Source organism: Panicum virgatum, chromosome 5K, assembly GCF_016808335.1.
Source record: "Panicum virgatum strain AP13 chromosome 5K, P.virgatum_v5, whole genome shotgun sequence".
NCBI lineage: Eukaryota > Viridiplantae > Streptophyta > Magnoliopsida > Poales > Poaceae > Panicum > Panicum virgatum.
Window position 1 is genome coordinate 18,335,043 of NC_053140.1, and position 25,668 is coordinate 18,360,710.

The 25,668-nt window shown below is 43.1% G+C and overlaps 1 protein-coding gene and 1 long non-coding RNA gene across 3 annotated transcripts; both read left to right on the forward strand.

Annotated features, from left to right (window-relative positions):
- Window positions 1-3,720: 3,720 nt before the first annotated feature.
- LOC120706789 lies at window positions 3,721-6,959 on the forward strand. Of its 2 annotated transcripts, none has more exons than XR_005688433.1 (4): window positions 3,721-3,822; window positions 4,861-4,990; window positions 5,585-5,790; window positions 6,549-6,959. It is a non-coding gene; the product is annotated as an uncharacterized LOC120706789 (long non-coding RNA). The 2 variants fall into 2 exon arrangements; XR_005688432.1 differs by having other exon boundaries at window positions 5,644-5,790; window positions 6,549-6,948.
- Window positions 6,960-7,687: 728 nt separating this feature from the next.
- On the forward strand, window positions 7,688-12,079 carry LOC120706790 (peroxidase 1-like). The gene is made up of 2 exons (XM_039991517.1): window positions 7,688-8,046; window positions 10,968-12,079. Exons 1-2 carry the CDS (start codon window positions 7,825-7,827, stop codon window positions 11,811-11,813), a joined length of 1,068 nt encoding a protein of 355 aa, XP_039847451.1. The 5' UTR covers window positions 7,688-7,824; the 3' UTR covers window positions 11,814-12,079.
- Window positions 12,080-25,668: the final 13,589 nt, after the last annotated feature.

Here is a 25,668-nt window from a genome sequence, read left to right on the forward strand (position 1 = left end):
TTGTTGGGTTTGGATATTTTTGCTGACTCCATAAGGCAAATATCACCTTGGTGACTATTGCTCTCAGTCAACTACATCCTCCAACATATTACTATTTAAATTATTTAGCATGAGGTTTTCAAAACCATCATCTACACATGCTTCATCTAGATCTTTTGAAAGATCTCTTTTTATTTTGTTTTTGCCAACTGGAGAGATAATTAAACTACCATGTTCCAAAACCTTAATTTGTCGAACCGCATGTCTAACCAAAGAGTCATTATCACCCAACAGGACTCCCAGCTTAGAAACATTGGCCGCTATGTGATCATCAGATAAACTTAAAAATAAAGGAAGAAAGGGACTTAGTACCTTTTGGCGTCTCGAGGTTGCGCTCAGCCACCAAACGCTCCGCACGTTCCATAGAGTGCTCACCAACGAGTCGGCCCTCCTTTTGCTGGAGCGTCGGGAAGGGGTTGCCGCCGCAACTGGGGACGAAACCGCTGGCGATCTAAGCACTGGCGCTGCCTTCTTCTTCGGAGCAATACAAGCCAAGCCAATACCAGGCAGCTGATCGAGTAACACCCGAGGTCGCCGACAGACTTCCCGCGATCACATGCTCGGCTGACACCACGACCTCAGATACAGGGGCTCCCGCAGCATCACTAGCAGTGCATCGCCCAACGTCCTCGGCCACCCCCACTTCCGCCATCACTAGTGCAGATGTGTCTGGTGTGACGAAAGCTTTGGGGGTACCCACAGCAAGTGGCACGTCATCTTCTGCTAAGACTTTGTCTACTAACTCATCAAAGAGCTGTCCGGTCACCCTATCCAAGATATCATTTGCCATGGATTCAAACGTCACTGGTGGAATAACAGCCCTTTGGCTTCCGAGAGCGTTCGACCCTTTTGAAAAATCCATGCCCTTCACATTATCAGCTGCTCCATTCCCTTCCTTGTGATTTTCATGATTCCCCACATCATCTCCACTCATCATATATATCATCATCTCCTAAACTGCCATCCTTATCCCTGGGCTCTTCAGCTGTCTCAACAAAAGATTCCACCCCTGGGATTATTATGGAATCGACTTGAACTGGGAACTCGAACTAGCGGTCACCAATAACAACACTCAGCTTTGCCGGTAAGTTTTTGGAATCAAGGACCGACACTAAAACCCTTGCATAATTAGTCTATTTTGTTGCTGTCATATCAACCAGCTAGGGTGCACCTATCATGGACCCAAGTGCCCAAATCACCTATAGGCTGGGTTTAGTTCCGCGAAAAGTTCTCAAAATTTTTTACTGACACACATCACATCGAATTTTATGATACATGCATGAAGTATTAAATATAACTAATTGTACAATTTGGTTATAAATGACGAGACAAATCTTTTGAGACTAATTACTCCATAGTTGGACAATAGTTGCCAAATAAAACCGAAACATACTACAACAATTTTTTCGCAAACTTTTCGCGAACTAAACACACTCATAGTGCCCTCAATTTTTGAGGAACCCTGTAGATATGAAACCACACCTTGGGGATTAACAATTCCTCATCTTCCTCAGTCCACGACTCAAAGTTAAGATGTATCTTTTTCTCTTTGAGAAACAGACCCCCATACATAATGATGCGCTGCAAATCATCGACCGTTGGAAGTTTCACAAAGAAAGAGCTCTCCTCCTGCCGCACATCCCAAACCCAAGAACTTGGACACGGAATGCGGAGCTGTAATGCCACAGGAATTTTTGCAGTCCTTTTATCATTGTTGCTCTTGAAAGGAGCGTGAGGAATATGAAAAAACCCATTCCCGTCAAGCGCATGTCCTACTCACTGCACCACATTTTTGGTTGCCTTTGCTATGGGGCACTTCTGGTTCACATGCTCAGAACTTTCACATATCTCACAAAAAACTACTGCCTAGCAATATATATGCAGTAAAGCATCTGAAACAGAACTTAGGTTTAGTTTGCTTCACTTCAGTTTTTTCTGTGTCCTGATTAGCAACCATCTGTTCCTGTGTTGGGCGCTTGGAGCCAACTCTCTTGAAAACAGCATGTACAGGTTGGAGATCCATCTTGGGGGCTCCAAACTGGCTGGCAGCCTTCTTATTACCTGGACCCCCAAAAGATGATGTTCTCCTAGCATCAAAAGTTAGCTTCTTGTTTCGCGCAATTGCCACCTCAACCGGAGGATGTCTCGCTGCATCAATTCGTTTAGTGCCAAAGCAAAAAGCCCCACCCGCATTAGAAGCAGATTGCGTGGGTGCCTGATTAACCATCCCCAAAGTAGGACCAACAGCAGACCCAAAACCAAATTGATTAGCAGCTGCCTGGTGAAAAGACTGCTGAGGTGCCACAGGAACTTGAGTAAAACCACTGAAAGCCGATTGCACCCCGGCTGCCTGATTGAAGCCGGAGAACATACCGGCCACGTGTGCCTGCGAGACACTCGACGAGCCGGGCGTAGAGGTCACCACTGCATGACCAAGATACCGCGGTGGAGCACCCTGAGAAGCCACCTGACGCAACGAAGGAGCCAAGAGACGTGATGACGATGACCGCTCATAAGAACATGGCGCCGCCGGCGATGAGCTCACGATGGCTGGACAACCCGGGCGTCCACCGGCAGTCTATGCCGGACAGGCCACAGCAGGACGCAACCCTACAGCACTACAGCGCACGCGGCCGCCGATCCACGCTGGTCGAAACTCCGGTCGCCCCGATCGCCTGGACCGAAAAAACCGGAGATTCAAAAAACCCACGGTTACCAACTTTTAGTTAAACTACATATAAATAAAATAATCTATGTAGTGCTAGCCAAGTAGTGAATCAATTATATGGAGCAATAAAATCCGCATGAATCACCGCGTTGTGCAACCTAACAAGTCACCAAGATGGCCAGATGGACACTTTTTCTCCCTGTTGGAAATTGAGCGAGTCATCAGTCATCAGGGACCTACTGTGCAGCTGTACCTTTGCCTTGACTTTGCAAGCAACCTCAATGGAAACCCAAAAAGGTGCCTTGGAATAGTGTATCCGCGTCATCTATCCTATCATATTCTAGACGTTAAGCGGACAACTCATCTCCTCTGAATGTGAGGACGGTAGTAGAGGACCCCACAGACTTATATCTCATTATGTCAAGTCACGGACTATCAGCAAGTTTTGTAGCCAACGCATCCTATGATGATTAGAAATATGCATGTATATCAAAGCATGCTGATGTTCAGTAAAACAGAGGTACACCAGCTCCATTTGGTAGTTAATACATCTCTGCACACACACTTTCTGAGTCTGAGACTTCAAACCTTTGATCAGTTACCATGATTCATATTTGTACTTGATGCTTGGATAACAACCAACTTTCTTGTTTACAAAAATACAGTACAGATGAAGACGCCAAGCTGAAATAATAACATAGTTTATTCATAAAATAAATTTAGAAAAATGCTAACATGCACCAGTAGTTTCACCATAAGAAATAAGCCTAACTAATCGAGCGCACTTTTGACTATTGCCTTTTGCTCAAATATATTTATAGAAGGGAAAAGCTATAAAGAATACGAGTGATTCTCCGGCTGCCGGCACTCGATTTCTACAGCGTCCGATATTTGCGTTAGCTGGTTTTTGTTCGTGGGATCTGTTCGGTGGTGGTTTGGCTGGTCTGGGGCTGTACACATGGTGGGTTCCATATGTTTGTGTCTACAGTTTCAAGTTTTTTTTGAGCCGCGCCTTCTAATCTCCCCATCTGACCATTCGCTTTCCCCTTTCTCTCGTTCTCCGTCAGGAGCGTGGTCTCCGCCAGGGGTGCCACAGCTCTCAGACAGATGCGCAGGTATGACGATTTGAAGATTTACCCGTTATTGTTCTTACTCCCTTGTGGATTTCGTATTTTTGCACTTTTGTTTGGTTGATTTCGATCGATTGCCCATCTGGTCCTGTAGGTGTTCCTCTTCCAGTTCCATTCCGTTCTCATGGTATTAACCTAGGTTTTTTCTGTTGATTTGATTGGTCTATCTGTCTCTATTGTGTGATTCGCTTTGGTCGTGTAGCTTTTAACCGATCAATTCATGAGATAGAATTTAGGTTGTACCCCGCTCATTTTATGTCTCTGCTTTGCGATAGGGTTTAGTAGTCTAGATTTCTTCCTAATCGTTGATGTGATTGGATTCATTATTCTAGGGTTTACCTGATCATTTGTTGTGTCTCTGCTTTTGCGCTTCAGTTTAGCAGTGTAAATTTTACCCAACTAATTGATGGGATTGGATTTAGTATTATAGGTTTTAACAAATCTTCTGTTGTGCGATTGTATTCTCTATTTAAATTTTTTATCCATTTCATGCTTTTTTCCATCGAACAGTCAAAAACACATGTATGCATATCTATTTTGTGTTGCTTGTAGTGGCCAATTCAGCGTTCGTTCTAGTCTATTTTATACTTCCTCCATCCCAAAACACAATTCATTTTAGGATTTAAAATTTACCCAAAAAAACAAGTCCTCTTACCCTATTTGAAAAGTGTATGTGCATGCAAAAATTAATTAGTGCCAAATATGGGCAATAAATAAGGGCAACATGGTCATTTTAACTTCTTGTTCATTTTGTTCTAAAATCTCTAGGATTACTTGTTTATAGGCCTTAACTTTTGTATATGCACATTCTAGCCCAACCTGTTTTGTTCATTCCTTATTATTTGCAACTGGGCTCGATTTTAAAAAGTTAATGAGGCAATTATGTTTCTGATTAACTTATGTACAAATTACATTACTTGATCCTCATAATTACATTACTGATTGTACTGTTATTTTTATATAATTAAGGTGTAACTACGTTGGTTTTCTAAAATTTTCCCATATTCTTTTGTGCATCTGCAGGGTTTCATGCAGTAAAAAATCTATTATTTTACTGGGAAGGTAGATAGGTAGAGTGATTAGTAGGAGGTCACGGCAAGGGCGCGGCCGCGACGGCGGCGCTCATTGGGAGGCACCCCTGATTACTTGAGTGGTGAGGTTGAACAGCCAATCTCTCCGATCTCGAACTAGAATCTAAGCACCATTATAGGCCTTAACTTTTGTATGCACATTCTAGCCCACTCCGTTGTGTTCATTCCTTCTTATTTGCAATTGGGCTTGATTTAAAATTACAACTGATGAGCCAATTATGTTCTTCATTAACTTATGTGCAAATTACATTACTTGATCACTATAATTACATTAGCAATTGTACTGTCATTTTTATACAATTAAGGTGTAACTATGTTGGATCTGTAAAATTTTCCCATATATTCTTTGCATCTGTAGAGGTAGTAAAAGAAATATGTCATTTTACTGACTATAGCATGAATCTGTGTACTTGAATTTTGAACTTTTTTTTTGCATATGTGGGGTTTAGCACCAAAAATTATTTGTATTTTACTGACCACAGAAAGAATTTGTGGTTTGTTAGTTTTTCATTTTAATATTTTTTTGCATAATTATTATCTGATTTCTGCATTTTTCTTTTATTTTGTTATGGTTTTGTCTCGTCACTTTTTTCTCAGTTGTTTGTTATCTCTATTTTCTGATTTTAATCTGATTCTGTTTTATCCAAATCTGACAGTTGGAACTCCCAGCACTCGATTTTTCCTTTTTCGTTGAATAGTGTGTTTTGTATGCTAGCATCACCCAAGTGTTGAGGTCTCCAGAATTACTCGAGTTTTGTATAGACAAATCCAAGGTCCTCTCATCTGTCTGAAGCATGGAGTCAAGCTTTTCCCTTTGTTTCACTTCTTCTTGGAGGGCGACGCACACAGTTTTGAAGCTTAGGTGAGGCGATTTGACCCTCCATTTGATGATTCAGATCCCATTGTTCTCCTTTGGATTTGCACTTTGCTTGTCTAGTGCAATCATTTTCTCCAATAAAATCAGTTCAGTTTTGTATGTAGGAAAGGTTTAGTTAACTATAGTTGTATATAAGGGCTTACTGTCTCGCAAAACTAGTTTGTTATTTGACTGAGTATATAAAAAGTCTTTTAAGTTATTTTTTCTAGGTTTCACATTTACTTAATCATGTTATTGCACAAATGTTATTCATAATTAAGCTTGGTATCTATTTCCCTATTTTCTTCCAAATTTCACACTATTTAAATTGTTTAGTGACCTATTTTTTCTATAATTCCTACTGAATTGGTATGCTTAGTCATTTACATTTAATTAGTCACTAAGTTACAGTGTTGGAGTCACTAAGTTACAGTGTTGGAGTTATTGTAAATTCTATTTGTATGTTTTGTAATTTTGAATCTTGGTATATTTGAAGGCTGTTTTTTTTCATCTGAGGGGTTTCCACTATCCCAAACATATTTGTTCTTTGGCTAATGATAGAAAAATATATGTGCAGTTGTTCCATTTGGTTATCCTTATTAATATAATATGTTTATCTATGTATTTCATTTGTGGTTGCTTAATTTTTTACATTGGATTTATTTTGTTTTGAATTTGCTACATACATGTCATAATCCTGATTCTAATTATTTTTCACATTTCCTTTGCAAAACCATGCTTTTGGTGAAAACGCTTTTTGCTAGGAGAGATGTTCTGATCACTCGTGACAGTATTTGCTACCTGCGTATCAAAGATGGCCCTCAGGATTGTCTGGTTCTACCTTAGTCTGCTACTGAAGAAAACAACAGGAGGTGGATGACCACAACTCGTGCTTTGGAGGGGTATTGTGGCCACAATAGTATGCCGTTTTTCAGGATTGCTGTTGACCTAGGATGCAGGTTTGGATTCATCCTTTGTCCAGATAACAGACTGCAGATATATGATGAACTCTAATATATGATGAACTCTGAACCATATTAGTATGGAGTTATCTAGATGCAGCTTCCGGCTTTCTTTTATTTTGTGTAATATGCAATCAGCACATGCTACATCCATATGTCTGGAATGCTGAATATATGTGAATAACTTGCAATATTGTAATATTAATGGTGGTTGATATGTTGGAATGTTGCCTTTTGGATTTGTATTATTCAAAAAAAATTGTTCCTTGAAATATCTTTGAAGCATCAATCATTTTTTCATTCGACAAAGATGCAGCAACAGCAATGACCTTTCCTATGCATTGTTTAAATTTTGTTTTCATCAAACTTGTTTCTGTCTAGTTCTTCAATGACCAATGCTAATTTATGGATGTCTCTAATTATTTGAATATAAATCAGGGCACTGAATTTTCCATATTCATTATTATTGCCATTTTTGTGTAGTTATTATTTTGCACCATTTGATTGAAATCAAGTGGTTCCAAATTCGAGTGACAGATGGACCTGCAGCACTCGATTCCCTCTCCTCTTCCAAATCGAGTGTTTTAGGCAATTAATTTACTCGGGTGATGGTGGCCACCGTAATGCCCGGGTGACAGGTAGACAGTTCAGATTTGTGATACAGTAAAGACAAATTTTCTAACTTCAAATACTTCTGTTAAAAAAATGTTTGTCAAAGTTTTAAAAGATAATTTCATCAAAATTTGTCCAAAAGCTTAACTACTCGTGACAGGACGGCGAATTGAATTTTCTCGCGTACTCTGATCATTTTGTACTATCAGGCACATATTTAACGGTGAAATTTCAATTTGGACACGGGCAAAAACTAGGCAGCCTCTATGAAAGAAATGAGGGCGACCGGCGACTAGCTTAGCCGGCCAGCTGCATTCTTGCTAAACAAACAGGGTGCTTCTCTATAAATGCTATCACAACCATCGAGCGAAACAAGTGCCTGCTCATAATCAATCGTGTGGTTGAGCAATCAGGATAGGCTCTGACGTATACAGTGCCGTTGGCAAGGCCAGATCGAGCTCTCAGGATGAAGATGAGCAGCGGCCTGGCAGGCCCGGTGGCGCTGGCCGCCGCCGTGTGCCTGCTGCTGCCGGCGGCGAGCCTGGCGCAGCTGCAGGTGGGGTTCTACAACACCTCCTGCCCCAACGCCGAGGCACTCGTGCGTCAGGCCGTCACGGCCGCCTTCGCCAACAACTCCGGCGTTGCGCCCGGGCTCATCCGCCTCCATTTCCATGACTGCTTTGTCAGGGTACGTAAAGATCTAAAGATATTATTTAGTAAAGATGCATACATGTAGGCTCTCACCTTTATTTTTCACTTTTTCATTTCTACAGCGAAATAGTAGGTTCATGAAATACCGAAATAGAGCATATATATATATATACATATATATATATATATACATATATATATACACACTCCCTTATAATTAAAACAACAGAAAAAGTAGCATCCAAGTATTAATCAGATATATATACATACATAAGAGTATGAATGTATAGGATCGGAGGACGAGGCCATCGATTTGGTTTCGTCTTGTCTATTTGTCGTCTAGCAGGACATCTATCGACATGTTTCAAATCATAAAATTTTTTTGGCTATTTTTAGTTTTCACTATCTATATATAGGTAAAGTATCTGTGATAAGTATGTTAATTTATAATTCATTTACTTTTAAATATATGATGTTTAATTTACAATAAGTTAAGTAGCTTCTTTTTTGAACTGCTGATTAGTTTAACTGAACACCATATATATTTTTTAAAAATGGACGGCACAGTTATATATCAAAGTTTTTTGAGATCAAGTTCAATTGCATATCTTGGTATCACATCTATTAGATAATGGTTGGAGGTAATTATCAACAGTACCGTGCCCACCCATATACATGCATATGGAACAGTTGAGAACGAGAAAGTGGAACTTCTAGAACAGGACACGAAGGGGCAGCATTAATTTCTCTGATAGGTGACTATAGGCTCTGTTTGGTTTTGTGTACTAGGGAGTATTAGGAAACTTTGACCGCTAATTACGGTGTTAAATAAAGCCAGTTTATAAAACCAACTCCAGAACTCTGCGCTAGGAATCCTGAAGAATCTAATGAGACCTTTGACCGCGTGATTAGAGGATGGTACTGTAGCATCACTGTAGCAAATCATCGATTAACTAATGTCATTAGATTCGTCGCGAAAAATTATACTCATCCCTAAAAAAGTTTCGCAAATAGACTTCATTTAGCACTCCATGCATGCGAGATTCTTTTCTCAATTTGCGTGCACTAAGAAACTATAGTGGGAACCAAACATGGCCACAATACTAGCTATAGTAACTCTTGAATGCATATATGCGTCGTCACGTGCATATGAGGAAAAAAAAGGGTTGGATTAATTCAAGTCAAACAAACGAAAGTTCATCATCAGTGTGAAGCGAAGAATTGTTTTGGAGAAAATACAGCCCAACATGTGCGTCGTCTAGTACGTGCACACGTGTTGTTGTTGAAATCATTACTCAAATGGTTTAAGGCCAGATTTGGATTTTTCAATTTAAGTTATAAGTCTCGTCACATCGCATGTTTAGACACCAATTAGGAATATACTAAATATAAATTTATTACAAAACTAATTTTATAATTTGTGATTTAATCATGAGACAAATCTATTAAGCCTAATTATTTCATAATTTGACTACTAATTGTTACAGTAACCATTCGCTAATCGTGTATTAATTATACTTAATAGATTCATCTAGATCTAGAGCCCTAATTGCAACTTATACAATTATTTTTATATTAAATTGACATCCGAACATTCGATGTGATAGCTACTTAAAAAATTAAATTAAATGAGACCTAAGTTTCCCTACTGTGACTCACCGATTACATCGAAGTCGCATCAACAATATACATATATACTTAATTGGGATATTTGTGTTCTATTTAATTTGTTTCAGTTGAGAACATCGGATATATAGAACAACACAGAAAGGGGGTCGATTGTCTTTATATCACAAAAATAAGTGCAAATGTCACATGTTGCAACCAAACAAATAAAACCCTTGGGTCCACCTAACACGTGCCGACAATAGTCAGTGTTTCCAATGTCTCTCTCTGAAATAATAGACCGATCAACCGTCATGAAAGCTCAGGTAATTTTTGGATCCTGGCAGCATATGCTCCCTGAACTCTTAGAATTATTCTTAGTTTGTGGATACATTATACAAAATGCCTTATTCTTGTACATGAACTTATACATATGTCATGTATCACGAACGCCAAAACGAACAATGAAATTGTGGGGTAAAAATAAGCCATGTCACATCTAATATTTCGATGCCAATTAGAAAGATTAAACACAAATTAATTATAAAACTAATTGCATAACGAATCTATTAAGCCTAATTATGATTAGCACATGTTTATTGTAGTGTCACATAGAATAATGATGGACTAATTAGGCTTAATAGATTCATCTCGTGAAAAATCTAGAATTATAGAATTAGTTTTGTCATTAGCCTATCCCTAGTACTCCTAATTAGTATCGAAACATACCATGTGATGGGGCTTAAAATAAATCACTGGCAACTAGACCTAGCGCACATGTATATAGACTTCTTTCAAGATACATAGTATTTCTTATATATTTATACATAACAAATATTATATATCTAAAAAATTAAAATAACTTAATTTGGAAAGGGAGAAGAACTTTACTGTTCAACACCTGTTGTTTGGACCACCGTACCACTTGACCACCACGTACACGTGTACATCACACGCTGATCGATCGATGGGCCACCTATTTAATTAGCTCTTATCTTTATCTATTTCTAAAGCAAGGATTGTTTTTTTTGTCCGTCAATCGAAATTCTAATTGGATCCTGACAAATCGACAAATCAATCGGAACACGGACAAAGTTGGTGGTCTTATGTAGATCTAGATAAAAATTTATATTATCCATAGCAACCCATGTGCACAGTGCTAGTACATATATATATCCATGTTAATTGTGTACTAACAATTTGATGAACTGGACAATTGAGATCAATGTTAACTGGGCTGCTGGCCTGCTGTCAGACCAGATAGATAATTGAACATGCATCGTTGTCACATATATGTGCAGAAAACAAAAATTTATGCGAAATTAAACTAACTTTTCCTAACGATCGATACAGGGCTGCGACGCCTCCGTCCTCCTGACCGTGAACCCCGCCGGCGGCAACACCGAGCGCGACGCCCCGCCCAACAACCCGAGCCTGCGCGGCTTCGAGGTGATCGACGCCGCCAAGGCCGCCGTGGAGCGCAGCTGCCCGCGCACCGTCTCCTGCGCCGACATCGTCGCCTTCGCGGCGCGCGACAGCGTGAACCTCACCGGCAACACCTTCTACCAGGTCCCCTCGGGCCGCCGCGACGGGCGCGTGTCCAACGCGACGGAGGCCCTCTCCCTCCCGGGGCCCAACAGCACGGCGCAGAACCTCACCGACGGCTTCGGCCGCAAGGGCCTCAGCGCCGAGGACATGGTGGTGCTCTCCGGCTCCCACACCATCGGCCGCTCCCACTGCGCCTCCTTCCTGTTCCGGAACCGGCAGCGGCTCGCCGCCGGGACCATCAGCCCGGCGTACCAGGCGCTGCTGGAGGCGCTGTGCCCGCCCACCACGGGCCAGCTCACCCCCAACACCACGGAGATCGACCTCAGCACGCCGGCGTTGCTGGACAACAACTACTACAAGCTGCTGCCGCTCAACCTGGGCCTCCACTTCTCCGACGACCAGCTCATCCGGAACGCGACGCTCGCGCCCTTCGCCAGCGCCTTCGCCGCCAACGAGACGCTCTGGAAGCAGAAGTTCGCCGCCGCCATGATCAAGATGGGCAACATCGAGGTCAAGACTGGCACGCAGGGGGAGATCCGCCTCAACTGCAGCGTCGTAAACCCGGGGTCGTCGTGGGCCGCCGGGATCGAGATGATGCCGTTCCCCGCCGGCACCTCAGATGCTACAGCCGGCGAGGTCGCCACCAGCTGATCTCGATCGGCCGAGATGTTGTATTCATGTGCGTGCGTGCATAATTATATATATTGTAGTGTGCCCGATCGGTGTACACAACAACTTATTGTTTGTTGCGTGCAGTCGTCATCGGTACACACTACACACTACTGGCCTGGTACGATGCTGTTACGTACGGGGTAATGGAAGTCTGAATAAAATTTGGTTGCGTGACAATATTTAGGCAAGCATAACTATAGCTTGCGATCGAGTAGCGGTGCACTTATTACCACTATTTGAATCTATCTATCTGCTATATGTTTTCTTTATCTATTTCTAAAAAACAGACTGTTTCTGCGGTACGTTAACTTTTGGTCCGTCGATAGTCGCTGATACGAGGGTCCAGTTAACATACGCCCCTCTCCGGTTCCGTGTAGTCTTCCACGTCCTCCGATCAAAATTAAACTCGTCTATATATTGTCAGTGAGAGAGACACTGTCCTTCGGGACGGCCACGGATTCGAATCAGATGCGAGCTCGCGGATGAAGTTGGGATGGAGTGGGATCAGAGACAAGATCATGTAGGGTGTGATTGGTAGCATGCATACGACCCTAGCCAGACTTATCTAATGCACTCCACCAACCTGCATTGCTGGAAACGTGATTCGCGAGCGTCTCAAGCAATGCAGGCTGGCTATCCCGCTTGTAAGAGGAAATGTGACAGAAGCATATCTAGCCTTAATGCAAGGAACAAACCACATACAAGCGGAGCCAAGCTTAACTATATGCGGCCAACCAAACATGACACTATTGTCTTCCTAGATACAGGCTTACGTTGACCTGGTTTAGATGCTAGCCAGGTCAAGAGATATCCAAGCTACCAATCACGCCCGTATCCATCCTATTAATATTTAACGCATCGTTCTTGGGAGGCATGGCTAGAAGCCCCATGCATCGATGTTAATGCCTATAACATCCCCTAAACAAGTCTTAACCAGGATGCCACCAAACCAACGTATGTCAAGCGAACAAAAAAATTTGGCAGCATCGCTCCTATTTTGAGTCCGAGCGAAAGCAACAACATAACATGATATATGATTAAGTAAGATTAGCAAGATAAAACAATCTAAAGAGTAGATAAACACCAAGAGTAGATAAACACCACCAGGGTCTAGGAACAGCTAACATGATCCACAAGTCTAAAGTTTTAGTCTAACCAAATTCAAGAAGTATTTATATTACAACACAAGTTAAACTAGATAATAGTGTGAAAGAGAGACGTGAGCTGCTAATCCCCCACCCCTTCATGCAAAAAACACTCGAGTACCTGAAAGGTATAAGAGGGTGTGAGATGCGACAAGTAAACTGCTTTAACAAGTTATTTAAACTATAAGATCATTAAGTATTGATTTAAAATTTCCATTATATGTAAACAAAAAAGGAACAATAAGCCGTACTTTTTGCAATTTAGCCCTTTTCGCGAAAGAATTTCACATATAGGCACTTTTTGTAACTTTTTGTAAAAATGGACCCTGGGGTCGGCGCCGCAGTTCACAGTGCCGAGGTAACACGTCTCGGCGCCACGGACTGCGGCGCCGAGCCGCGCAGGCCGTTGCACGTTCGCAGCGAGCTGGCAGTCGACGTGGCCGACCTCGGCGCCACAGATCTCGGTGCCACGGATCTTGGCACCGAGGTCGGCGCCTTAATTTGTGGCGCCGAGCCTGCTGGCATTTATCTCTCCTTTCTTCTCTTCTTCCCGAGCTTCTATCATTTGTTCCACCCCTTCTCGGTTTTTATCAGAATCTCCACTCGCCCAAACGACAAATTTGACCTTGGGAAGTCCGATTAAAACCACAGATCTGCAAGAGCAAGGTATCCTCTATGCCCTCTTAATTGACACATGGATTTTGTTTACAATAGGTGCATTGTTGAAATAATTGCTCGTCATTAGGTGCACTACACCAAAGCGCCAATGTCTTCTTCGGGATCAACCTACATTCCATGGAGCAAGCATAAAGCAACCATACCTAAGGAATTGATGTGCCAATGTGTTTCTGCGGTTCGTTGTGCAAGTTAATGAAATCAGATGTTTTAGGCGATGACTACGGGATGAGGTTCTTTATGTGTGAGAACTACGAATATGATCCACCTAAGCGATACGACAAAGACCGGGCTAAGGTAGCACCAAAACAGACGCTATTTGTCTTTGTCACTCTTAGATTGTGTTATGATTCTAACTTTAGTTGGACAAAGTCTCCTCCGCCACTTTGTGATTTTGTGCAGTGGTTCGACACCGAGCAGTCGCAGTATGCTAAGGACTATGTGGAACAAGAGGCAAGGTGGGATGCAGAATATTGGCACCAAATGAAGCAAGAGGAACAAAAAGAGGAGAAGCGCAAGAAAGATCAAGAAGAAATCCGCAAGATGATAGAGGAGGTGGATCGTAAGGCGGCGGCGGATCGTGAAGCTGACAGGGAGAGAAAGCGAGAGAGGGCACGTCGTGCGAAGAAAGCTAGGCCCGAAGCAATTAGCAAGGGCAAATATCCTTGGTGCACTCAGTAGAGTAGAATTATGTAATCCCGGCATTTAACATTCCCTAAGGCATGGTAGGTTTAGATGCAACAAGAAGTTACCTTGTCGCGTGCACATGCCACTGCAGTTAGTTGTTTATGTTTTCTGTTGAGAGCTTGACTCTGTGTGTTGTAACTTGTAGCATTAATTTGCAGTGCTAGCCGGGAATCTATTGAACCTTCGAACTTGCCTTTAATATTTTCGGAGCATTTCAGATCACTGGAATAGTGCATACCATAATTTAAAGCACACATTAAAAATAACGGTAAGAATTAAGAACTAAGAAATGCATTACATAGTGCAAATCATCGAGATTGCATCATAATACAATGGTAAAGAAACACACATCACACATGCAGTGGCATGGCAGAACCCGTTGCAAACTACGGTAAACAGATTCTGAACTAACTAACATGCCTTAGGTAATTTAAGAAAACCCAACAAACACAACGATGCAGCATGTCACTAGCACTAGGGTAGTCCTAGTAGCCGTACCCCCACATAACAAACTGCGTTGAGCCTTCTCCGCAGTGTCCACCCATTACAGGTGGTGCCGGCGGTGGTGGCGGAGGCGTAGGGCCCTTCTATTTGTGACAAGGGTAGTTGCAATAAGGAATAGTGCATGGTTCATCCTGTGAAGAGGCAGCATTGCTGGTATCATCTTCTTCTTTGTTACCCTCGCTCACTTCCTCACAATGGTTCACTTTCTTTTCTAGATCAAAGATACGAATATGTAGGTACTCGATGAACTCCTGAACTGAATCAATTAGCGCAGGATCGACCCACCTAGTAAAACCACAGTTTTCTAGAGGATCGGAAGACTGCAAAACAAATTTCATGTATGTCGAAATGAAGATAAAGATATGAAACAACCGAGTATTACCCATGCGTGTGGGCATTTGAAGAAACGCCGACCACCATCCATCCTGTCGGTGCACATCTGCACTAAGCAGTCCTCACCATATCTGCATTTTGGCCACGGTTCTCTACGGTCATCGTATCGTCTAAGAGGAGTTTCCTTGGTGAATTCACTATTGTGTTGTGGTGGAAACTCAAACACCGGTTCCGGAAAGGAATCAGGTCTAAGAGGCCCGTCCCAAATTATAAGATCTCCCTTTCTTTCCACTTTTCCTTTCCCAAAACCATAGTAACCCTTCCCGCTAGAACCACCTCCAGACATTGGGTATACAATGAGCTTCGGTGTTTGAGTGGTGCTGGGAGTTCACCAACTTGGTAGTATTTATAGGTGCACAAAGGTCTGATACCCAGAGTGTGGAGTGTAAATGCACCTGAAAAGCCTAGATGACAACACAGTGAAGAGGCTAGCAGACCGGACACTGAAAAGGCTAGATTCGATTCTCGAACTGACTACTCGATGCATCTCTGTGCATGCAGAGCATTGACACTGTAGCTCGCACGCCATGCCTTGCCGCAGACTCACGCCACTGCATCGTTGCCGCTTGGTCGATCGCGCCTAGGTGCCGCCTGGTCGATCGCGCCTAGGTGCCGCCTTCCCCACTACACGCCACAGACCTTCGCTGTAGGACGACAAGCCCGTCGTCCTCGCCAGTGAGCCAGCTTTGAAGGTGAGCTGGTGTGGTTGCCGTGTTGTCACATCTTTTTGAAAAGGTGAAAGGGCACTGATATTGGGCTGTCGTCTGTTGTCACGTTTGTCTAGGCAAACGATGCCACATGTGAGGAACCCGCGATCGCCATGCTGAGCAGTGCAAACCTGTGATCCCGTACTCATAGCTAGACGCACTATGCTCCCTATTTTGAGCTATACGAGCGTGTCACGAAGCTTACGCTGTATGCGGTAGTCCTCTAACTTGTCATTGATTAAATCACGGAAAAAATTCGCAAGAACTTCCCTTGTTTCACGAACACTATGGAACCCACAAACATAACAAGTTCAAATCAATAATATCCATGGAAACAAATGACAAGTACAGTACGACAATCATAAACAACCAAAATCCGAATAGTCCAAACAGTCCATAGTGTTCAAACAAAAAAAATAGCACATCCAGACAATCCACAAAGTTTATATGTACAACCCAAATAATCTCTCACAGCTTGGTACTCCTAGTCTTGCCCTTCCCAAGAGCATCCGTGCCTGGAGTGTACCGTGACGTAGGACGGCGCTGCCTATGCGCACGAGGCTGTGTCTGTTGAGTCGAAGGAGCATCATCTAGCTGAGACATTCCAATCTCCTCGGGGCCGTAGTCGAAAGTATCCCGTGTACTACGGGACGAGCTCTGTCCTGCTAAGGCCGCAATAGAGGGTGTAGAAGTGCCAACGCCTGGAAAGGTGTGGGTGACGCCGTGCACATCCCTTTGCACCGAAGTCCTGCATCCAAGACGGCTAGCAACACGGCGTAACTGTTTTGCAACTCTCTGTATTGAAACATTTAGTAAGTGTACAAATGTGATGAATAGATTGTTGTTAATACACGTCAGGTGAAAGCGTACTTACTTCTAAGAAAGTGTTAAGTGTGCCCTCGTCCACATTTCGTCGTGGAAAGCCCTCGATTTCGACTATGGTTTGCCTCAGCGAGTGCCCCTGAAAACAACCAAAGCGAATGGTTAGTACCCATATGTAACCGAATTATGGTAACGATTTGAATTGTATGAAAAAATATAGATGCAAGCTAACATACCACACGATCAAACATAGGTCCGGCCTCAACAACCCTACCTTCCCGAGTAGAACGATCGTACACGGTGTCCTCGTCATCCGAAGACTCAATGTCGGTGTAGTCCACTCCTGTCCACTGCTGCCGTAGCCTCATGCGTGCCGCCCTGGAGTACCAAGCTAGGTACTCACGGAACTGCTCATTGCTGTGGGCTTGCTGGTCATCCTCGACCAGGTCCGTTCCTTGATCCCACAGCTCGATGTACTCTCGGTGTAGGTGCTCGAAATCGTGAGTCTTCTTCTGCTTCTGGCGATCAATCCTGCAAGAGACAAAAACCGTTGAGTTATACCATAAAGAATTGAAACAGATGATACATGTGTTAAAAAACAAGTAATCGAAACAAGTAATCGAAACAAGTCTTTTAAATAGGTCGTCAAGCATATGATCATGTTAGATGGAGTAAGTGCAACTTGATAGCAATAAAGATGTTTGCATTTTCGCATGTAACCTTTTCTGATGCAGAACTTGCAGTTATATTATCCATAATTTTACACCATGATACAAGTCTTTGAAACAAGCAATCGAAACAAGTTTGCATTGCTACTTGTGCAATTCCACAGACATCGACATCTGACGCACAGGCCACTCCTGTCGCAACCCAAACTGGCGTGCAACACTGTGCGGCAAGTGGAACTCCACACTATAGAAGCAATCAATGGGCAGTGCGACATCGTGTACATGTCCTCATCCGCATGGCACATGAAGCTTAATTGTAGGGGGCCCAGCCTCTCCTGTGAACGGCTGCCATATCACCTGCAAATATTTGAAAGCAAATATTAAGTTATGAATACCAAACTCCTATTGCCGTGTTGATAGCTAAACTACATAAGTTTATAGCTAAGTATATCAACTAAATATCGATCAAACTAGTTGTATATCAACTAAATATCTCAAGCAAACTAATTACATTAATATTCATTGTTACTATTTTTCAAAAAAAATATATGGGAAAACGACTGTACCTTGGAGGTGGGCCTCAACTGCCGGCGGGCCTCGCCTCCCCCACCCCGGCGTCGGCTCCGGCCGGGGCGCGGTAGCAGGCCACCGAACCACGCGGGCAGGCGGCGGCCGCCCGCCCTCCGAGCGCCTGGTTTCGGGGGCGGGCCGAGGCAGGGGATGGGAGGACGACGGCGATGCGAGGATGACGGCGATGCGAGGACGACTGCGGACGACGGCGGCGGCGGGAGGACGACGGCGGCGAAGGCGGGGCCGAGGGCCGGGCCGGGGAGGACAGCGCCCCGGCGCCTGGTTCCGGGGGCGGGGCGGGGTGGGGACAACGGCGCGCGGCCCCGGCGCCTTGCTTCGGGGAGGACGACACGCGGCACCGGCGGGTGAGGGACAACGGCGGCGGGGGTGGGGGCGAGTGTTGGGGCGGAGCGCGGGGAGGACGGCGGGCTGGCGGGCGACGCTGTCAAAACAATTGACTGCCGTTATCCACCTTCGCCCGAATGGTAAAAAGGGATCGGCGCCAAGATCTGCGGCGCCGAGCCTAGGGCCACGTCGGATGCCAGGTTAGCCAGGTGTTTGTGTGTGCGTGGCATCTCGGCTCCGTGGTCTGTGGCGTTGAGACGTGTTAGCTCGGCGCCATGGACTACGGCGCCGACCCCCAGGGTCCATTTTCATAAAAAGTTCCAAAAAGGGCCTATATGTGAAATTCTTTTGCAAAAAGGGTTAAAATGCAAAAAATACGGCAACAATAAGATATATAGAATCAAATAATACATCCACATAAAGGATGAGATTAACCACCACCAATCCTTAGTTAAGTATCACTTCTTACCAATATCTCCAAAAGCCATACTCCAATATATATACCTCACATCTCAAAGTCATAATGCAAATGCGATGCAATGCAATGTCACGTATCCTGCCTTCATGCCCAACAAGATATGAAGCTGCATTGTTATGCCCAATAAACAATGATGTACCGATACGGTTGGAACCATAGGTTCGCGACATAACTCCATATGCTAATGCAATGCAAATGCTATATAAAGAAAAAAAAAGTAAACCATATATATCTCCATAAGCATCTCTCTTGGTAGAGAATAAAAATCATTCTATTCCACCACCAAAAGCATCATATATCAGGCCATAGATAAAGAATCATAGAGTTTCCATTGAATCCAAAGAGAAGATATAACATACTAATTAAATAAGGTCAAATAGATCATATTGTATTAATTATGGTTCTGAGTTTTTAATCCAAAGGTAGAATAAATAACAAGTTAAAGTCTATAGCCACCACCGCTACGTTTAATTGCCTCCAACGAAGAGATGACCGCTTTAGGCGCGATCAAAGTCACTACCACCTGTTTGACAAAGCAAGATCAAATAACAACTCATACCAACAAGCATTCCGATAAGTAAAACGCTCCTACGCCCCCTCCCAAATCACCATCCAAGCCAAATATCAAAAAGACCACAAGGCAAATGCAGCACTGCTACTTCACTTATTCGTATCTTTTAATGTACAAAAGATATGATAGCAAAGAATAGATTATTGGAATTTATAGAGAAATACCTAAAACTTTCATGGAGGAAATTTATTTTTATTATGGCCTTAAGATAGTCAAAATTGCAGATGAAAATAGAACTGTAAATCTACCTAGAAATCAGGACATCAAGCCTAATAATTATGTATCTCCAAATCTATATGTCCAAATACTATAAAACTTTGGTAGTATGAATTTTTGCTAAAAGGGTCAATAAGATGGTCTAACGAAGGGTTAAACATTAACTTAAAATTCTACTAAAAAAGAAAGTGATTTTATAAAATCTAAAACTGAAGCTATACTTATCCTAAAAATATAACCATTACTATCACATTCGGTTTAAGAAAGAAACCGAATGCATCTCATATGTGCGTCAGGATCAGTTTACAGACATACGATAGACTTATAAAGTGAATATCATCACAATGCATAAACGAAAGAGAGTGTTAATAACTTTATTACATGACCGAATGTCTTAATCTTAAGCGAATAAATAAACATTTATAGAGTAGCAGCGGATCTTCAACTTCACAGACAGATGACTAGGAGACATATGCCTAGAAATCCTCAAAGACTTCTAGATAAATCGGCCAATTATCTTGGTCTGAGCAGCAATTATGCAAGGGTGAGTACACTTATGGTTGTTACTCAAAAAGTGGTAGGAAAAATAACTATATTACATGCAAGGTTAAATCAAGGAATATGTTGACACCATTTTTTGACATGTGCCATGGAAGATGATTTGACGAAGGAAAGGTTGTCGATTTGAAAGAAACCGAAAAAATGTACAGGGTTGGAATCGGCCGATGGGATCCGTCTGATGGACAAGAGAAATATTCTTTGAAGATGCTGATCCGCTTGTTCTGGTGATCGGCCGATAAGAAGTCGCCGATGAATCAAGGGGAGAAAAGGAAATCCAAGCTCTGCAAGGATTCTGAGATTTGGTTGTAATATTTTAGTATAGTTTAAAATTAGGAAGTCTTTTCTTTTTAGTCAAGTAATGTTTGCCGTAATCGGCTAGAACTTGGTAGCACTAGGCTATACATATCAGTTGTAAGGAACCGGAAAAACTTGATGCACATCCAATACAACAAACACTTTACAATTCCTTTGCACTTTTTCGGCGACTTCGCCTTTCTTCTTTTCTTTTCGACGAGTTCTTTCAAGTTGATCAAGGACGTCTCACATTCGAGAGACTTGGTTTGTTGGTGAGTATTTCATTTTACCGAGTATATTTGAGCCATAGCTACCGGGCGTATCGCTGTGACTTCGTTCAAATCTATTCAAAAGTTATTGAGTTCATCTAGGCTTTGATCTCGGGCGCATCGCTGTTTTCTCGTCTAGATTTATTCACAATTTATCGATATCGGCTAGATTTGCAGGTTTCCTTATGTTTTTGGCCATTATCACATCTACCCGCTTAGAAGCATATTAGATCGACTCTAGTTCTTACAATAACACTATGTTATCTTAAAAGCCGATTTAGATCTGTTTCAAGCTTGGATTATCTGAGTTACACATTCATAGCTTAGATCTTGTTATACACGTGCAATTGGCTACTACAAGCTGATTTTGTCATTTTCCACATTGGCTGATCCTGCCGACGCGCTCGTTTATTACGCACCTTCATTCAATATTCTTTTGTCATCTTTTTGTATCGGCAGACCCTGCCGATACGCTTGTGTGAGAGATATTCGAAATCCAGCCAACACGCTCTCGAATTTGACTTCGTTTTATCACTTATTAATTACAGGTCAAATTGACTGGCACGCTTGGTTGACTTTCCGGAGCTTGGCGAACACTTGCCCTCGGATTCCAGTGTGTTGATTTTTGCGTCAACACATCTTTTGGCACACCCGGCGGGACTGAAAGCTTCAACATGATGGAACTTGGGGATCATTCTGAAGTCAATGAAGAAAACTACGTCCCTGTTCCTGAAGACAAGCTCAAAGAAGATCAAAAGCAAGAATACGAAGAGATGGTGGAAAGATTCAAATGTGAATGCCTCAAGTCGTACAGCGTCACTAGATCTGGTGACGTGATCAAGAAATTTAATCTTCCATCCTTCCAGCCATTGACAGAGACGCAATATGAGAACAAGATGATGGATGCGGTTGGTCAAGCTGTGGCACAAGCATTTGTCAAGAATGCAACAGTCATGGGCAACACAGTACACAACGTAGTGGTCAAAACTTTTGTTGAAGGCACGTTTCCAGCTTGCATGGGTTCTTGCTATATACAGCCAAATCAGATGCAATATGTACCATTGGAAGTGTCTATGGGAGCAGCTTTGTCGGCTCAAAATAGCCAGGCAAAGGTGAGTAACAGTCAAGCACCACCACAGGCTTCTACGGCAACATCGACGGCTACAACAGCTCCTGTCTACACAACTACTCCACCTATTCCTACAGCTGTGCAAGATGGATCTGCGTCTGGGTTTCCAAAAGGGTGGAATCCTGCTACTGGATATGGTATGCCACCTGAGTTATTCACTCCACCACCCAAAACACAGTTTAATGCATCGGCAACTCAGCCGATGACTCCTCGGAACGATTCATCAGCTACTCAGCTGATGGGATCCTAGCAAGATGCATCGGCAACACAGCTGAATCCACACAATGCATGGAATCCGTAGATGTCTGCACAGTTCAATGCATCGGCGCCACCACCGATGACACCATAGCAGCGTCTCACAATTATGCTCCAACCCAAGTCTCCTACAGAAATTCTGCTTTCACAATCTCCTCACCAGAATGGAGTAAATTGGATTTTTCATGATCAAGCAACTGGACAATTGCGATACGTCAATGTCCCATACAAGGAGTCTACTGGTCAGCAGTTAGCTAGTCCATCGACCCAACCACCAGCAACTCAGCAGACACCCAATCGGGTGGCTCAACAAGAACATCAGATGCAATCGGCTCGACAGCCGATAATGCATATGTCACCACAACCTGCAATGATGACGAACTCAACAAACATGGTTTCTTCTAAGATAGCTGAAGTGATGAGGGAGCAGTTTGGCTTAAGGCCGAAACAGCAATCTATTATGTACAAGACTCCTTATCTTCCGGCTTACAATCAGATTCCTCTCCCACACAAGTACAAGATGCCCGGCTTTACTAAGTTCTCAGGGCAGGGAGAAGTTTCTACTATAGAACATGTTAACAGGTTCCTTCTACAATTGGGAGAAGCGGGCAACCAAGATGCACTCAGAGTTCGGTTGTTCTCCTTGTCTTTATCTGGATCGGCCTTTGCTTGGTTCACCACTTTACTAGCAAACTCCATATTATATTGGGCCGATCTAGAGAGACAATTCCATCAGTTCTTCTTCTCTGGAGTTATTGAGTTGAAGTTGACCGATTTGACTTGCTTAAGACAAAGAAATGATGAATCGGTTGCTTCTTTCATCCAAAGGTTCAGAGATGTAAAGAACCGGTGCTATAGCTTGGTACTGTCCGATCAGCAGTTGGCCGATGCGGCTTTTAATGGACTCTTGCCACACATCAAGGATAAGTATGCATCGCAAGAGTTTGAGAGCATTAGTCAGATCGTGAGTCGGATGACAGGAGAGACTCGACGCTATGAGTCCAAAAAGCCTTTTCAGAAGAAGATAAACTATGTAGAATATTCTGCTAATAATGATTCTGATGAAACAGTCGCATCAGCTGAATGGATCCAAAATAATAGGAAGTCGGTGACATGTCCGTTCGGGAAAAAGGAGCCCGAGTCATACGGGTTTGACATAACCAAAGCCGACAAGATCTTTGACTTCTTATTGTCAGAAGGGTTGATCAAATTGAAGCCGTATCATAAGATCCCATCCGAGGAAGAGCTCTAGAATATGAAGTACTGCAAGTGGCACAATGCCACATCCCATGATACAAATGAGTGCAAAGTCTTCCAGCAGCAAATTCAGTTGGCATTTGAGCAAGGGAAGCTAAAGTTTGAAACTCCCAAAAGGATGATGAAGATTGACCAGCATCCATTCGCCACGAACATGGTAGACGTGGCTAGAGACAAAGGTCCTCCTCAAGCCAAGATTCTAACGTCATCATCGGTCAGGAAATCTGGGGCTGTTGATCCCAAAGCGTAGATAACGGCCGATGAGGTCAAATGGAAGGGTCCACAGGAAGAGGCCGAACGTTCTTCGGCGCCACGTAGATGTGTCACGTCTCAAATGCTATTGAACAAGTTCCAGCATGATCGTGAAAGGTAGCAGCACAAAGAAGAGGAGGCACGTCGTGAGAAAGATCATTGGAGGTGTCCTTTCTTTGTCTATTGCTGGGAAGAAGGGTTGACCTTGCCATCGGCATATGATTGTCCCGAATGCAATGGTCAAGGCAGCCGATCATATAAAAGGCCACATCATGTTGATGAATCTTATCGACGTGAGCGCACTCCTGTGCATGATCGGCTAGGAAAAAAGGTACCGGTGCATGATTGATTGGGGGGCAGGACCATGCTACGCGATCCTGCTGGAAGAAGAGTGCCTGCACATGATCGACTAGAATAGATGGCCGATGACAGGGTGCAAGATGATCAGCCGATGCGGAGAGATCCAAAGCGTGAACCTGATCATACAAGTCAACCTCAATGGTGTCCAGGGGGTTTGACCAGATCGCAAAAGAGACGTGTTCAGAGGCTACGCCAGCTGGAGACCATAGAGGAAGAGCAAGAGCAGACTCTAAACAAGAAAGGAGTCAAATTACAAGTTTGGCGTGCTAAGCCGAAAGCCGATCGAGATTCTGGGTCATTGGCTGCGCCAATTAACATGGTTTTCGTAATGCCAAAGGACTTTATGGCGCCATGTGATGGAGATCGTGAGCCAGAGTTAGAAAAGGCTATGGCTCAGTTGAATTTGGAACCGTTACCAGCAACATTTAAAAAGCCAGAAGATGATAAGAGGCAGCATCTTAAGACATTGTTCTTGAAAGGGTTTGTTGACAGTAAACCGGTCACAAAGATGCTTGTTGATGGAGGTGCAGCTGTGAACATAATGCCTTATGTTATGCTACTCAAACTTGGGAAGAGCCAGGATGATTTGACAAAGACTGATATGATGCTAAAGGATTTTGAGGAAGTTGTATCGCCTGCTTTGGGGCATTATGCGTCGATCTGACAATTGGCAGTAAGACCCTTCCTACCACTTTCTTTGTTATTAATGGCAAAGATTCCTACAGTTTATTATTGGGTCGGGATTGGATTCATGCCAATTGTTGCATTCCATCTACTATGCATCAATGCTAAATTCAATGGGTTGATGATACTATTGAGATAGTGTCTGCCAATTCATCGTTCAGTGTGGCATCAGCTGAGGCCCATATAGTGAGTTATGATCACATGAATTATCGATCACATGAATTATCGTTCTGGTCAAGCATGGGAGAAGAATTTCTTTCTGATGGCTGATTATGAAGTCGCATCAATGAAAGCTGGAGATTCTTCCGATGAATCTTGATCGATGAAGGATATGGACGATTATGGCATTGGCCGGATTTTTTAGTAATAGCCAATACTAAGGAGTATTGCCTTTAGTGCAAAAATATGTAAAAGCCGATTGTAAGTTGAATGCATCGGTTGTGACATGGCCGACACGATATGAGTCGCCCTTAGAGCAATGAATCATAAAAAGACATGTTTCTAGGATTAGATTAGACTGTTTGCGATTTCTGAGATTGCAGTACATGGAATGTTCTTACAGTAATCCTAGAGCCTCCCGGATCACTTTTATTGCACGCAGGCGAATCTGATCAACGTTTTCGATTACTTGATTATCATCTACCGACGAGCCAGGAATCGGCTGTAGACTCTTGTGAACCTGGTATGCTTGGCGTGCATGTTTTTGTTTCTCTTCTTCGAGTCTGGTGATGGCCGATGGGATCTGAGAGAGGTCATGATCTACAGTGTCTATTGCTTGATTTACTCGATTGAGCTCCTGCAGAAGACGGTCACGTTCAGCTTCTAGTGCAGTTTTGTTTCTTAGGATGCCGGCTTGGGTGTCATTCAGAGACTTGATTTCATCAACGGCCGATTCTGCTAAAGCCTTAGAGTTGTCCCTCTGTTTGGCAGTTTTCTCTTATTGGAGACGATCGGCAAGTTGCTTCTGAGCCTTGAGAACTTGCACGCGGTGG